At 39.5% G+C, this 15,872-nt stretch overlaps 1 protein-coding gene across 7 annotated transcripts; it reads left to right on the forward strand.

Annotated features, from left to right (window-relative positions):
- Window positions 1-7,946: 7,946 nt before the first annotated feature.
- Window positions 7,947-15,755, forward strand: zgc:136493 (probable 2-ketogluconate reductase). 7 transcript variants are annotated; one of them, XM_005478470.4, is made up of 7 exons: window positions 7,947-8,120; window positions 8,375-8,496; window positions 12,104-12,347; window positions 12,442-12,613; window positions 13,586-13,764; window positions 13,840-13,936; window positions 15,190-15,755. In XM_005478470.4, the coding sequence occupies exons 2-7, from the start codon at window positions 8,380-8,382 to the stop codon at window positions 15,344-15,346; spliced, it is 966 nt and encodes a 321-aa protein (XP_005478527.1). In that variant the 5' UTR covers window positions 7,947-8,120; window positions 8,375-8,379; the 3' UTR covers window positions 15,347-15,755. The 7 variants fall into 7 exon arrangements, with proteins under 7 accessions (XP_005478527.1, XP_013126133.1, XP_005478525.1 ...); XM_013270679.3 differs by having other exon boundaries at window positions 8,375-8,451; window positions 11,969-12,347; XM_005478468.4 differs by having other exon boundaries at window positions 7,948-8,120; window positions 11,969-12,347.
- Window positions 15,756-15,872: the final 117 nt, after the last annotated feature.

Genomic DNA, 15,872 nt, shown 5'->3' on the forward strand with positions numbered 1-15,872 from the left:
TTTATAAGTCATTTTGTGGCTAATGGCCACCTGATGCACATACACAAGAATACTGATCAAAAGCCTGTTTATAATAATTTAAAAAGCATTCAAATAACTTATACTTTTACTTACTTATTTATTGCTTGCAAATTATTTATCATTAAGAAAAGTAAAATAACGCAGGGGGCGGGGCTTTAAATCCCTGCACATACCGCGCCACATTTTACTGAATATTTCCACAGCTTATAGCAGCTCCGGCTCTTATTTAAACATTTTCTCCAGTTTTGCATGCATTCTGTATCTTTTACCTGCCGTGCTGTTTGTTTCTCCCCTAATGTGGGATGTGTGCAAACTAGACCTTTGGATGGATTCAAATGATAAAGATAAACAGCTGACACTAAGACTACATTTTCAGTCATTTGCATTAAAGTTCAGCTTGCTTGCTTTGTTTTGCATTCTCTTGATCAGCATAAATGAGCTTGCTTATTTCCGAGTATTGCATGATGAACAGGAGGGTGATTAAGATGATAACCACTATCCATTCGCTGTGGCCCAGTACAGGTGTTCCCATGCAGGCACATTGGGAGCCATGCTTTGGCTAAGATGATTAAAGGAAGTCAAAGCCACAGGGATTATTCAGACTGTGTTCCAGGGAGTATATTCTTAATGGCCTTATGAAGTACACTGAGAACCCCCTCCCTCCTGTCGAGTCAGCAAAATGCTCATCGCACTGATCACAGCGATCCATTACATGTACAAAACAATGTCTGATGAAAATTAATCACACATCCATGCACAGGAATCATCTCGGCTTCTTTTGATCTCTTTCTAGTGTTGAAATATGTAATAAAGGATTACAATATTAATTCAGAATAATTATTCAGCAGGGGGGTGGCCTCCCTTGCTCAGATTCACTTAACTTTGTTTCCTGAATAGATGAGCTTATAAACATGGCTGTGGTGCTTGCAACAACAAATTCTGATCATGTTTTATAAGTGTTTGTAAAAAAAAAATTTGTTTTTGTTTTAATGAAACACCATCTGCTGAAACAGGGGGATAGCAAGCACACCCAGTAGATCATTCAAAGTTTAACAAATACAGTTTTGTACAATCAGTATGATCACAACATAAGCAGCTTCAACTGTTGATACAAGGTAGGATGGATCCATGCTTTCATGTTGTTTACCAAAAACAACAAACATAAAGGCTCATCATCATTTTTCCCGTCTTCTATTGTTTAATTTTGGTGAGTTTTTGTGAACTGTAGCCTCATTTTCCCGTACCAGTTTACAGGCGTGGCATTCAGTGTGCTCTTCTGCTGCTGTAGCCCGCTGCTTCACGGTTCAATATGTTGTGATTCAGAGATGCTCTTCTGCATACTTTGTAACAAGTGTTTTTTTTAAGTCACTGTTGCCTCTCGCTGGTTATTTTTCTGTTTTTCAAATCATATTCTGCAAACTCTAGAAATGTTTTTGTGGAAAATCCCAGTAGATCACATTCAAAGTCACTTAAGATTCAGATTCCTTTATTGTCAATTGACCAATGCAAACACACAGAAAATTACAATTTTATAAGTGATTATAGTGAAACAGTCACAATGATAAGTGAAATAAAATCATTTAAGATAGTATTGCACTGTATAAGAACATTGCCACCCACTGCACATCTGGATCATTGCATTGTGTTGTTAACTACATGTTACACAGAAATCTTTGATTGAAATCATGTTTCTGAAAATGTGATTGTACAAAAGTCAGACTGCATTTAAAAGTTTTGGTTTTAACCGTATATGCAAACATACAGACAGAAGGAGAAGCTGCTAAAATCGCAATGCATCAATTTTCAAGTTTGAATTTGGTGCAAATTTAAAGATGAATGCTTGTTTAAGGACAAAATGCAGTTTATACAGTGACACTAATGTCTTTCTCGCACTGTTTGATGATATAAAGCCGTAGTTCTCTGTGCTGCCTTTAACCGATTGTTACTCTTAACAGAGGTGAGAGCTCATCAGCGTGTTTGACTCTGGGCTAGAGTCCCTGAGTATTGTGTGAAGCCAACACTGCAACCTCTGACTAATAGGTTTGCATAACATTGATCTGACTGGCTGTCCATTGAAGAGCTGCACACACACACAAACACTGGTGAAGCCTGGTGTGCCCCAGCTCAAACAGCAAAGAGTCTTTCTAAATCAGCCAGCCCATGGCTCTACACGGGCTCCATCATTAGGTAACAGCGGCTTTACAGACGAGGCTAAGTAGGCGGTTCTGGATGGAGAAGCCACTGAGCAGCACAGCAGAGGCCCAACAACCTCTTCTTAATGATTATCTGTTACCTAATCAGACAGAGCCAGCCTTGAGCTGCTGAACCTGCTGAGGAGTGTGGCCAAAGTTTGGAGGTGAGCTAAGCTGTCTGGCAGCCGTCCCTGGCTGAGGATTGTTATCTTATTAAGGAAAAGTTGCACATTCAAAAAAGTTGCACTCAGATTCTCATGGAGGAGTGCATCATGATGTCTTTGCTGCTCAGTGAGTTTATATTCTTATTTTCAAAAGTTTCTCCAGGCACTGGGCTGAAAAGTTATTAACAAACTGATCTCGTATATACATGTCTGATTTCCAGGTATGATTTATGTGTCTTTGTATCTGCAGACAAATGCTAGTTCAGACAGAAGCAATGAGAAAACAAGAGAAGCTTCACTGAGTTGACCTGCGACTTCGCTGTGCTGCGCTGTACGTCATGCACGGCAGGCTAATGCTCAGGCTGACTGGATTACCCAGCAGGTGAATTTATTCTCAACCAGAACACGATGAGCGTTGCGTGCCAGGCTTCTTCACAGCGACTCAGGTGTCAACTTTGCATGTATGTGTGTGGTTTCTGCTTCTGCACGACATCAGCACCTGCAGGGGGGGATGTCCTCTGAAAGAATAGCCGAGCATCAGAGAGTGGCCTGAGTCATTGAAGACAGGTGTTTTATTAAATTAAATAGTCCAACTTTTTACTGAGAGAAATGGATTGTAGATGTCCTCTAGCAACGACAGAGTGTTTATGGGTTTCATGAAAAAATAAAAGTCTGGATCTTGTGTAAAATATACAGTTTATGCAAACAGAATGCTGTGATTTGTAAGTTATTTTAGGCACAAAGTCAGCACATCAGTTATTTGTGGATGGATTTCTGAATTTGATGCCAACAACATAATTTTTGGCACAAAAGATAAAGTGCAATATTAGAAGTCTATCAGAAGGGGGTTGCCGCTGTGTATGCAAACACTTCACCAACCTAATGTTTCTCATCATAAGATTGCCAAGATTTAGAGAATAAGGCCCGAAAGCAATACCAATGGCACTAAAAACAAACATGTTCCTGTGATGGAAATCTCAGCAGGGATTCAGGAGCACTTCTTAAGAAAAACTGTCCTGTTGTTTAACCAATAAAAAGCTTAATTTTGATGCACGCACAACTAACTTTTGTCCCCCCGTGTAGTTATTCACAGAGTGATGAAGCCAACCCTATCCTTTCTTCTCAGCTGTCAGTCTCTGCCTCTCTAGGATGCTCGTTTGTTCATGTCACTATTACCCTAATTAGCCGTGAGATCTTCCATTTGTTTTTATTTATTTATTTACTCAGTTATTGTTCATTTTTTAGCATTGAACTTCTTATAAAGCCAAATAATCAGATACTTTTGTTTGTTCAAATAATAAATAGTAGTGAAACAATATGGAGTACCTTTTTATACCTTTAAAAGTATATTCGATATGATGTACTTGTTTGCATTGTTGCAGTTTGTACGTTGTAGAGATAAGTCTCCAGGATTTTGATCATTAATGTAAGTGAAGAAAAACTGACGTATGCGGCACTCATTACATCTGGAAATGGGTTTGCTTTTCTGGCCTCACCAACCACTCAGAGGTTTCACTGAAGCTCATGTCTGCACCTGCAGCCACCAGGCACATGCAGGGAGTAAAGAAAGTTTGTGCTGTGAGGTAACAGGGCCAATATGCACTCACTGTCCACTTCATTAGGTACACCTGTTCATTTTCTTTGTTAGCACAGTCACATTGCAGCAATTCACTGCATTCGGGCATGCAGCTGAAATTCAAACTGAGCATCGCTTCTCGTTAAAACCAACATATACAGAAGATCTCTGAACTTTGAAGCAGCAGAAGACCACACCAACCTCCACTCCTGTCAGCTAAGTACAGGAGACTGAGGCTGCAGTTCACACAGGCTGATTGAAATTGGATAACAGAAGATTAGGAAAAGATGTTGCTTGCATCACCTGATGGCTGCTGCAAAGCTCAGATCATCTCAAACTGGTTTCTTGAACATTACAATGTTCAACAACAATCTAAATCCAGTAGAGCACCTTTGGGATGTGTAACTTTGGGTACATTTATTTGACAGAGCTTGAATAAATAGTAAAAGCTTTTAAATCTAAGAGTAAATATGAGTTTTTATTGCATTTCTTTTTATATTTAAACGAACACAAACGTTTGCACCTTACAATCTAGAAGAAACTGTGCAAATGTGAACTTTTTATTGCCGCAGCTCTGTGTATCGCTTTGGTTCTTGACTATGTTTCACATGGTAATATCAAAGTCCACTAATGGCCCTCATGGGTACGTTCACGCAAGGAAAAAAATTCATCTAAATGAAGCACATTTTTGTGTTTTCCTCCACAATTTAAATAGGCATGAAAAGCAAAAATAAAAAATGTTGAAGTAGATAAGACACCACTGAATAAATATAGAAGTCCTGTGTCCTCTGCATGGTTTTTTGTTTTATTTTTATCTGCTCAGACGGAGAAAAAAAGCCACGACTTCAGAGCTGTGTGCTCCCGATAAGCAGAGTAAGGATGGGCCTCGTGTCAGCGATCTATCACAGGCAGTGTAGTTAAGGACTTTTCCTTTCTCTGTTCTCTCTTTGCTGTGTCATGTGAAGTGTGACACCTAAGGCCAGCTGTAACACCTGACACCTTTCTTTAGACATGAGACTCAAACATGCAACACCACAAACTCTGTCATAATGAATCGTGACGTGTTTATTTGGAAGAACTGGTATTTCCCCAGAAATCAAAACTCTCCTTTGACCTTCTCATCTGACACGAATCACGTGATCAGAGAAGAAGAGCACTGAAAGTGCTGTGCAGTGAGGCAGAGATGTAATCGCTGCGTTTACCATGTGAGTCAGCACTTTGCTAAAAGGCCACCTGCTGTCAGATGTGGCAGCAGATGGAAGTGGAGCTTGGCTGGAGATCTGAACTGGCTTAATGAAAGCCTAAATGACTCTTGGCCACAGAAAGAGAGAAGCTTGCAGCTCCATACACGCTTAAGGGTGAGGTCGAGCTGGATGGGAGGAGCCGGTGAAGAGCAGATAGAGAAAAGAAAAAGACAGACACAGGTGTGGAGGAGGAGTGAAAGGACAGAGGGAGAAGAAGAGGAGAGCATGAGATTATGCAACAGTAAAAAGCAGGTAAGCTGCTGATCTACAGTCGCCTTCCACACATGACCTTCCCTGATGCTCTGATGCATAACACACACACACACACACACACACACACACACACAGAGGCAATTACATCGAAGCAAACATCTCAGCATCATCACATGAGGGTGATACGTAAAGCTCTGCAGCAACACTCCAAAATGTGTTTGATCAAACTAGAAAAGCGGCCCTAAAATATCCCTCCTCCATTTTAGCATTTCTACCGTATCTCAAAGAACTGACAGCTGAATGATACAGCTGCACAACAATATTCCTGGCAAACTTGTGTTTGCTTACAATGCATGCATGACAGGTGGTTAGGCAAGCTTTGTATGCAAGCTTTGCAAATATTTTACCTTCCAAACTAGGGGTGTTATCACTGTGTATCTATGTATTTATCGCTGTGTATTTATGACAAGCGAGATACTTGACTGATTGACTGATTAAATGTTTTATTTCCGACATGTAAATATGAAAACAGAAAATAAACAAAGCAAAAGAAATACAACGTTGAGTTTTTTATACAACACAATTTACATGCCTGAAAAAGAGTAGGGTGACACTTATTTGATCCTCCACTGCTCAATACTATTTAATAATTTACAAATCATTGTTCACTGATACATAAACAGATCATAATCAAGTCTACACACGCACACACACACGCACACATACACACATAAAAAAATATCAACATCACAAACCAAAACAAGACACTACATTTTTACATTTTGCTACAAACCCTGCATTAATTTGAAAATGATCGTTTTATATTATTTCAAAAGGAAACGATCAATAGTTTTAAATGCTGTAATGTGAAATCATGTGATGACACAACATTTCACAACGCTTCAAACCAAAATACATGCATTCCCATCTTTAAGTGATTTAGTAAGAAAGTAAGTATTTCACACTGTCTGTGTACCTTTCTCTAACTATACTTACTGACATGCAGACTTGGAACAAGAGTCTTTGTCAGCTCATATACTTTGTCCTTATTTCAAATTTAAGAGGCTAAAATGCTAAGTGGGTATGTCTTCTATCTCCCTAAAGAACAGTTGTTTACAAGAGATTTTAAAAATGTAATAAAATCTTTAAAATGTATATAAAATGTTACATGTATATTTAGCAAACTGCCAGATAGAGCATAGCTGCTGCCTGAAGATTCATAGCTTTAATTTATTGCAGTGTCTCAGGCAGGTCTCCACTCCACTCCACTCACTCCAGAGTCACAGGTTAATGTCTGGATGCCACCTAGTGGTTGCATGCTCAAAGTAATCTGTGTCCTTGTGGAAATCCAAGTATTTGGGGCTATGAGAGGAGTTCAGTGCTGTAAGAAGCTTTTGGTCGTTAAGAGCTCTTAGTCAGCACAAAGAGGACAGTTTCTCTTCCTCTGCTGGCAGCTTCATAGTTTGTTTCAAAGTTCAGCTTTCAATCAGTAAATCTTTTAAGATATTTATTAGACTCAAAAAATTCAGCCTTCCGTCCCTTAAAGTACGTGACTTCTTGTGTATGAGTGCATTCTCTGAAAGCAGTGATCATTGTCTCAGACTGTTTAATTGAAGTTTGGGCTCATCTCACCGTTCAACAAAACCATCAAGAACTGCGACTGGTCCCGGTCTTGCATGCTTAAAAATGCTCCTGTTTCCATCCTGCTCTGACACATGTGTGTGTTCAGGGTAAATGATGTAAGGGTCGGAGCACCAGCTGCTGTGGGGAGCCAGTCAAGGAGCAGTTGTGTTAGCCCCGAGGCAGACTGGTGACCTGTTATGTGTAACCTGCCTCCCCTCCTACAGCTGGGGTAGACTCCAGCCCTTTCTCTGACCCTGAATTGGATAAGCAGAAGAAAACTGAGTTACTGTAACATCTTCTTCATCTCCCACAGCCTCAGTTTTCCTTAAAATTTCTGACTTCATCAGTTTTTCAGGACTTTTATCATGACTGATGTGAACGCGACCCATCTGAACTCTTTTAGAAATTTGGGATTTAGGCACAGGGAATATCACAGCATTCTTCCATATGTTAGACTCATACTGCAAATGTAAAGACCTTTTAAAAACGTCATGAAATACACTGACTAATAATAAATTACACTGGGTAATAGTCTTATGGTTGAGCATATGTGGCTTTTATAGCCTCCAGTTATGCTAATTAGGATGAATTGCATGTGTACAATGCATAATATTTAGGGGGTTTAAACACTGTTCATAATATAAATATTTGTTACATGATCTTGTGTTACTTTTTCTTTTTACACTGGTTTTTCCATTAAATGGTTTCCAGATTACTTATAAACCACATGTACTCTCAAACTTCCTTTGAGCTTGAAGAAAACCGAGTGTGCTCATAACTGAAGCAAATATAAGAAGTCTTTTTATGGACAGTGGCGTCTGACCTTTGATCGTTCTCTATCGCTTCTAAGTCTGGTGCACCAATCAGCATCCAGGAAACAGCCACCTGCCCAGTCGCTGGGAACAGTGGTTTCTTCCTGTCCTCTCTGTGCTGGAGGGAGTACATGTCACAATGTGCTGCCAACGAAATCATCCTCTTATGTCATGTGTTTAATATTTCTCTAGAACAAACTCTTTTTCCACCAGCTCGCTCTTTATGCCAGTTTGAGGACGCAGCAAAGACAAACCACCCAGGTTTCAGCTAAAAGGTAGCTCTCTTCTTATAGTTTTTTCACTGCTGTATATATATCAGAAAACTTATTTTAAAAACACTTGCTCTCCAAGCACACAGGAATGTTTGGAATAATTTTGTCGGCCCACGAGGCCTTTGTTACTTATTCGCAGAGACCTGTGGCTGTCATATGTTTCTCCATATTTAAACACATCTCCTAGCACAACATTTATTGTGTGTGCAAAATAGTAGAGCTCGTAATTAATATGTATAATATCAATAACTTTTCAGCCATAATGAGCAGTCTGTGCTATACCCGGCGTATAAGGAACCTGTGGGCTCCGGTGCTAGCCTCTTGGCATCTTAAGGTGACGATCCCAGACAGACCTGTGCACCAGCTAAAGAACCTGATGGTATTGTCCAGCTTCTCGTTTACAGTGAAGACATTTAGGAGAGCCTGTGGCCTGTATCATGTAGTATCAGACTGTGTGTGTGCAGTGTGCAAAATGATGGGAAGAAATGATGTTGGGTCACAAATTTTGAAGCCAACATGATAACTAGCTCTTTAGATCCAATGCAAATCAAATAACTAACTAAAGAGTAGAATTCTTGAAATTCTTGAAACAGGTGCAGCGGGCTCAGAGCACCCTGAGCCCGCTGCACCCTGTGACGGTGTTTAAAGGCTGCCTCACGCAGCAGCAGCACAGCTGAAGTGAGCTCTCACAGTACAACACTTTTCTTTTTTTCCTCTCCCATCATCTCTTCTCCTTCTCCCTCTGCCACACTCAACAGGCCCTAAACTTTACTTTAAATTCACAAACTCTGACTTCATAAATCACTATCTCCAGCAAAACTCTCCTATTTCGACTCTCTATTTTCCATCTAATTATTTTAGCCGTTGTAATCAGGGTTTATTATTTTAAGGCATCTTGATTCTCGTATCTTCTTTCTAACCAAACTATGTTCTTATTTATTTGGTTTCTGTCACTCCTTCCACACCAAGTTGTTCAGATGTTCTTACATAATCACCACTACCTTCTATATTTGCCAAACACAACACAAACCTCCCTATTTCATTTATTATTTGTTTGTCTGATTTATTTACTTGGTTTTTATCCCAGCTACTATTATTAGTATTAATATTAGTTTCTATTTGTTATTATTGCTATTATTAGTTTGTACATATTATAATTCTAGCTGCTTTTATTATTGTTGTTGTTAAAGCTCCTTTTGTCAAGTATGTCTAAAAACTGTCATATATGTCCCCACGCGTTGTTTAATAAGTCTACACCTGTTGAATTTGGTTACACTTAAGGGTTAAGATATAAAGGCTCGTCACTCATTTTTAACTGTTCTTTGATTATCATCGTTGTTACTGTAATAAGTAAAGAATCACATTATGAACAAACCTGATCGAAATAACTCTCTCTGTCTGTGTTTGCATGTGCTGGAGAGCCTGAGGAAATAATAATGCTTAAAAGCTTTGAAATTGAAATTAAATTAAATTTAAAAAGAGTAAAGTGGCGAAAAAAAGATTGCATGTGGGGTCTTTAAGTAAATATAGAAAAAAGATTAAAAACAATAACTGAGCTGTCATTTTTAGTAAATAAAGACGTCCAGTTATGTGATAATATAATCTAAGTTTAAATGTTGGAATAAGAAATCCATGTTAAGGAGACATCTTTCTTTAGAATGACTCTTGCCGTTTTAAGTCACACTGCTTTTAAGAGCCCTTATTTTGAAATCCCGCGCGTTCCTTAAACAGTTCTTCCTGTCTGAGGAGCAGCCGGGAAAGAGCTCAACAACAGTGAGTAAATTTACAACATAAATTTATTTTGTGGGTCGTGCAGCTGAGCCTGGTCAAGAGGTGGGCTGTGGCCGGACAGTCTCACAGAGCGTTTAACCTGAAACACTGAGCTAATGAAAAGGAAACATTAGGGCTACCTTCCAAAAGTACACCTTGTCTCCTTTTCTTAACTCCTTTTCGTAACTCCTTTTCGTTTACCTCGAAACGTCATCGAGGTCAAGGAAAGCGAGTGGGATGGTTCATAAGGGAGTAGGGAAAAGAGAGCTGAGAATCCTAACGACCTTAAAATGGTCTCCCTGAAGTCAGCCGCCGCTTACGTATCTGCGGCTTAAATTTTCTTGCGCTTCTGCACTAAGTTTTATGGTAGTGCTTCTCCTTCGTTGCTTATTTTTGTTCAACAGACTAAAAAAAAAGCAATATGACACATCAGAATTACAGTTATTACATTGTGCCTTTGAAGACACGCGTGTGTAAATAAAGAAATGAAAATGAGGAAATGAAAAGAATATGTTCTTTCATTTTTCTTTTGAATTCATGATTCACTTCTATTGGAAATTCAGTCAAATCCTCTTGAAGTTGAGTAGAAATTTCCTTTAATTTCTCTGGAATCTTGCAGTATCTTGTGATGAACATTGGCACACAGGTAGAGTAATCAACTGAGAATTTTCATTTCATGTCCATTAAGAATGAATTTTTTATGACTTTTAGATATTAAATTGTGTGTTTGAGCAGAAATGTCCTTTAATTTCTCCATAGTCACTGAATGCGTTGAGCTGAAACTCTGCACACATACAGTGTGGGTGTCCCACAAGAAGAATTAGTTGAAACTTTTGTGTTAATTGTAACATGAACAAGAAGAACCTGTGAAACAACAGCCTGTGCTGGTTTTTGAGCTGATCTTGTTAGACTGCTCATTATTACAGATGTGAACTGGCTCAGCCTTTATATATAAATTATAATACATAATAGATTCCTACCCCTTGGCTCTATTTTCAGCAAACATGGGATTTCTTTCCATTGTTATGCTGATGACTCCCAGATTTATTTCCCTCTTAAAAAGATAAATGGCTTCTCACTAGACCCTCTGCTCAGATGCCTTGATGAAATAAGGGCCTGGATGGCTTTGAACTTTTTACATTTTAATGAACCAAAAACAGAAGTGATGGTTTTTGGTGGCACTTGTGAGACCACTACTATAGATCTTGGTTCGCTGGCACAGTATGTTAAACCGGTCATTACTAATCTGGGAGTTAAAATGGAGGCAGATCTTAAACTTGAAAGCCAGGTCGGAGCTGTTGTAAGAGCTTTTTTCATTTGAGGCAATTAGCCAAAATAAAGCCCGTCTTATCAAAACAGCTTTTTGAGACAGTACGCCTTTGTTACATCATAAAAGTGAATTGGTAGTATTCATTGAACAGATTCCAATCTTGATTATTTTCACAGTAATTTCACATCCTGGGGAACAATGATTCCCCTGACCTGCAACCATAAGGACTGCATTGTATTACACTAAAATAAAAGATTTGCCAACTCACTATCACAGAAAGTACAACCATGTACATCCATTTTTTTTTAAACTCCATTTGAAAAGTTTTTTTTCTGTTTGGTCACCTGACTCCATTCAAAATCTTTAAGAATACAGTAATTCATTAGAAACCTTCCCAAGCAAAATGCACTAAGAGCTTGGAGCGTGCACGAGCTTGGCTACGTAATCGTGTCACGGCAGCTGTCAATGACGTGGGTCTGCCGTAGTGAAACTACAATGTTCAGGAAATGGACTACAAAAAGCAATTCTTATGTACTTAATGCTAACTATTTACAAAACACAGGTCAGCGTTTGACAGGTACCACTGTAGCATTGGTTACCAATGTCATTCACTTTACCTGTCAGTGGTTCTAGTCATCTGGATGATACATTTGGGGATAATAAAAAAGTTGAAACTGGATTTTAACTGATGTCAATGCTAGGCAAGAATCCAGATCTTAGTGTAAAGTTTGGAAACAGGTGGGAACTGGTCCCAGTGCCTTTCTTTGCTGGTTACCTTCTCCTTTACGAATCCTGTGCTTTATCCAATCAGACGATGGCAGAGGACAAACCATGGGCTCTGATCTCAGAGGTGACCGAGCAGGGTTTCATCAAAGAGGTCACTGACATAATAAAACAACACTTCCACATAATCTGCCTCAGAGACTTTCTTCAAAACCCCCAGCAGCACGGGCCGAAGATCCAGGCAATACTGATGTGGAACACCTACCCTGCAGCCGAGCCGTCGCTGCTCAGCTCGCTTCCATCACTAAAAGTGGTTGCCAATGGAGGAGTGGGCATCGACCACCTGGATGTCCCGTACATCACCAGTCTCGGGGTGAAGGTGGCCAACACGCCCGGTGTTGTGAGTGACGCCACTGCAGATATGGCCATGGGTCTGCTGCTGGCATCCGCAAGAAAGATAGTTGAAGGTGAGGTCAAAGGTTCAAATCTGATCTCAGTGTGGAACAGTTTGAGTAAAACCCAAAGATATTTACACTGGAAATATTTCCATGTTCCTCATAGGTCACCAAATAGCTGTTGACCCTAAGACTACCAGTATACCACAAAGCCTGATGGGAGTCGAAGTCACCGGGTCGACTCTGGGGATCATCGGATTGGGACACATTGGATACAAAATTGCTCAGAGAAGCAAAGGGTTTGATATGAAGATCCTGTATCACAACAGACACAGAAGGTAAGCACCAGTTCATTGAACAGATCGAAAAAATCCTGATACAGTGACTTGAATAGATACACAGTACTACACTACTGCCAGAAGTATTCACTCACCCAGTCAAATCATTGAATTCAGGTGATCCAATCACTTCCATGGCCAAAGGTGTATAAAATAAAAAGACCACCAAACTTTATTTTGCCTTCAGATTAGCTAAAGAACAGTGTGTAGAAGGCTTCGTGGAATGGCTGAACAGCTGCACGTAAGCACAATAGCACAATGCAAAACCTGAGATGTAGTGGTGTAAAGCATGCCGCCACAGGACTCCAGAACAGTGGAGACATGTTCTCTGGAGTGATAAATCATGCTTCTCCATATGGGAAGCTAATGGATGAGTCTGAGTTTGGTTGTTATCAGGAGAACGGTACTTGTCTTACTGCATCGTGCTGAGTGTAAAGTTTGGTCGAGGCGGGGATTATGGTGTGTGGTTGTTTTTCAGGAGTTCAGCTCGACCCCTTATCTAATACTTCAGCATACCAAGACATTGGTTTGGGCATGGCCCCTTTCTGTTGCAACATGACTGTTCACCAGTGCACAAAACAAGGTCCATAGAATCATGGATGACCGAGTTTGGTGTGGAAGAACTTGCACAGACTCCTCAACCCGCCAGAACACCTTTAGGATGAATTAGAGCTGAGACTGTGAGCCAGGCCTTTGCATCCAAAATCAGTGTCTGACCTCACAGATGCATATCTGGAATAATTGTCAAAAATTCCCATAAAAACACTCCTAAACCTTGTGGAAAATCTTCCTAGAAAAGTTGAATGGATTTAGAATGGGGTGTCACTCAAGTGTGTATTTGTGTGAAGGAAAACAAGCAAATGCTTTTGGCGCTACAGTGTATTTGAATCCCAGCTTTTAAAGAAATCTGACATTAATAAATGTGGCAGCATTTATTATACATTTGTGTTTGCTTTTTTTTGTGCTGTTCAGGAGCGTTGAAGACGAGCAGTCAGTGGGGGCGAGTTACTGTGAGAACATGGATGACCTGCTGAGGGAGTCTGACTTTGTTGTGCTCGTTGTCAACCTTTCCCCTGAAACCAAAGGCCTGATCAGCCACAGGGAGCTGTCCCTCATGAAACCCACTGCAACCCTGATCAACGTCAGTAGAGGTGAGAATACTGTGACTGCGAGTCTTCACCACTCTCTGGGCTTTCAGTCTGATTTTGTGACTTTTCATGTTTCAGGTCTGGTTGTGGATCAGGATGCTTTAGTCAAAGCTCTGCGGTCTGGAGAAATTCGAGCAGCAGCCTTAGATGTGACTCATCCTGAACCTTTACCCAGGTAATATGTCTCTGAAGACACCCACGCTCTGCAGCCAGAGCGGTACATTGCATAATAATAATGATGAACTCTTACATGTGAGGCACTCAGGGTTAATGGCTTCTTGCATACAGTGTAAACAGACTGTTATTAGAACAAAACAGAGTCATTAAGTTGTGTTTAAAGCAATGTCTGTGAAGGTTCTCAGTCATCCAGGTCATCGTAGTCTAAGGAGCTTAGAAAGAAAAGCATCAGCCACTTCCCACAAGGCCTAAATCTGAGACTCTCCACCATTTGACCTTAGAAATGAAGAAGGTGAAACGTCTTCAAGCAACTTAAAGAAGTCCAGATGCTTTTCTTTTCTGCTATCTAAGCTCCTTAGACTGTTTTAAGCAATGCACTGCTGGTTTCAGTGTGACACTTGAAGAATCTTAAATTGAAATCTTTTTTCAAGATGTACAATTAAGTCTATTATTTGTCGAACAAAAGACAAAATCTTTGTAATTTTCCCTCTGTTCACCACCCAGTGGATTTTAAATCAAACAGTCTGATTGAGACGCAGGCTTTCAGCTTTAATTCAAAGGGTTCAACAGAAGTAATAGATTAACTTTTTAGGAATTACAGACATGTTTATACATATATTTAAACATTTTTAGACACTCAAAATTAATTGGAAAAACTAAAAAACAAGCTAAATATAAGGACGGATTTTTAACACTTGTTTAAAAATCTTCTGCTGTCAACGACTTACTGAAGTCTAGACCCAATGAATGTCACCAGATGCTGTGTTTTCTGCATTGAGATGCTCTGCCAGAGCTTTACTGCATCTGCCTTCTTTTTCAGCTTGTTTGTGGGTCTCTCTTATTTCAGTTTTGTCTTCAGTATCTGTAAAGCATGTTTTATTGGGTTGAGATTATGTGACTGACTTGGCCATTGAATAGTATTCCATTTTTTGCCTTGAGAAATTCATGAGAGTATTTTTTCATTGTAGACTGTGACAATATTACAGCTACCTCCCTGAGAGTGTTCTTGACTTGGTTAGGTATTAACAATGGAAATAATTCTGTCATCATGCACTTTTGTTGTCTTCTGTGGTGTTTCAGTCTGAGCCGTTTTTCCTCTCTCTTTCTGATGTGTTCATTTTGTTTGGAGAGGAAAATATCCCCCCTTTACCAGCCTGTGCATGCAATCACACAAAAATGGAATGAAAATGAAAGGAAGCATGAATGAACATCAGCTGTCTCCTGATGCCTTTCTTGCTTTGTTCGGTGCAGGGATCACCCTCTCCTCAGCCTGCCTAATGTACTCATCACACCCCATGTTGGCACCTACACCTATGCTACAACAAGACGGATGGTTCAGTGCATGGTGGATAATGCCGTAGCAGCTGTGAATGGCCAACCTGTTCCCAATGAAGTCAAGTTGAAATGATTTTAATTAATATTGCCAAGAATTTTTTACATTTTTGTGTCCCTCTTAAAAAAGAAGGTGAGGTGGTGTTAGTTAGAGATTTATTTTTGGCTCTTTGGTTTCATTGTGGACACTTGTTGGGCAACAAACTGTAAAAACTTTTTACTTTTTGTGAAGAATAGGATAATATTCCTGCTATAGGATAAACAAAGATTCCCGTGTTGAATCTCTGACTTCCTCTAAGAAAACTCAATGACTGTTGAAACTTTAATTAGTTTGAGGAGAAACTATTTCATGTTCACGTTGGCAAAAGAACTCGCTGTAAAAGTCAAAAAACGAAAGAAAAGTTGCAGCTTGAATGCAACCACTCTTAGTTTATTAATCCAGTATGTATGTGAAGTATGAATGTTTAATTAATAAATAATTTTTTTAAAAAACTTCTTATTCTTGTTCTTATTCATGTTTTTTAAAGTATGTTGATGTCATTTTAGCGGAAAACATGTTGAATTATTATTATAATTTTTACTCATTATTACTCACTTCCTAC

The sequence above is a fragment of the Oreochromis niloticus genome, linkage group LG22, assembly GCF_001858045.2.
Source record: "Oreochromis niloticus isolate F11D_XX linkage group LG22, O_niloticus_UMD_NMBU, whole genome shotgun sequence".
Taxonomy (NCBI): Eukaryota; Metazoa; Chordata; class Actinopteri; order Cichliformes; family Cichlidae; genus Oreochromis; species Oreochromis niloticus.

Coding starts and splice junctions, on each gene's coding strand:
- zgc:136493 (XM_005478468.4), top strand. CDS start 8,380: ATGAGCAGTCTGTGCTATACCCGGCGTATAAGGAACCTGTGGGCTCCG. Junction 12,614..13,585: donor TATCACAACAGACACAGAAG/GTAAGCACCAGT, acceptor TGTGCTGTTCAG/GAGCGTTGAAGACGAGCAGT. Junction 13,937..15,189: donor CATCCTGAACCTTTACCCAG/GTAATATGTCTC, acceptor TGTTCGGTGCAG/GGATCACCCTCTCCTCAGCC.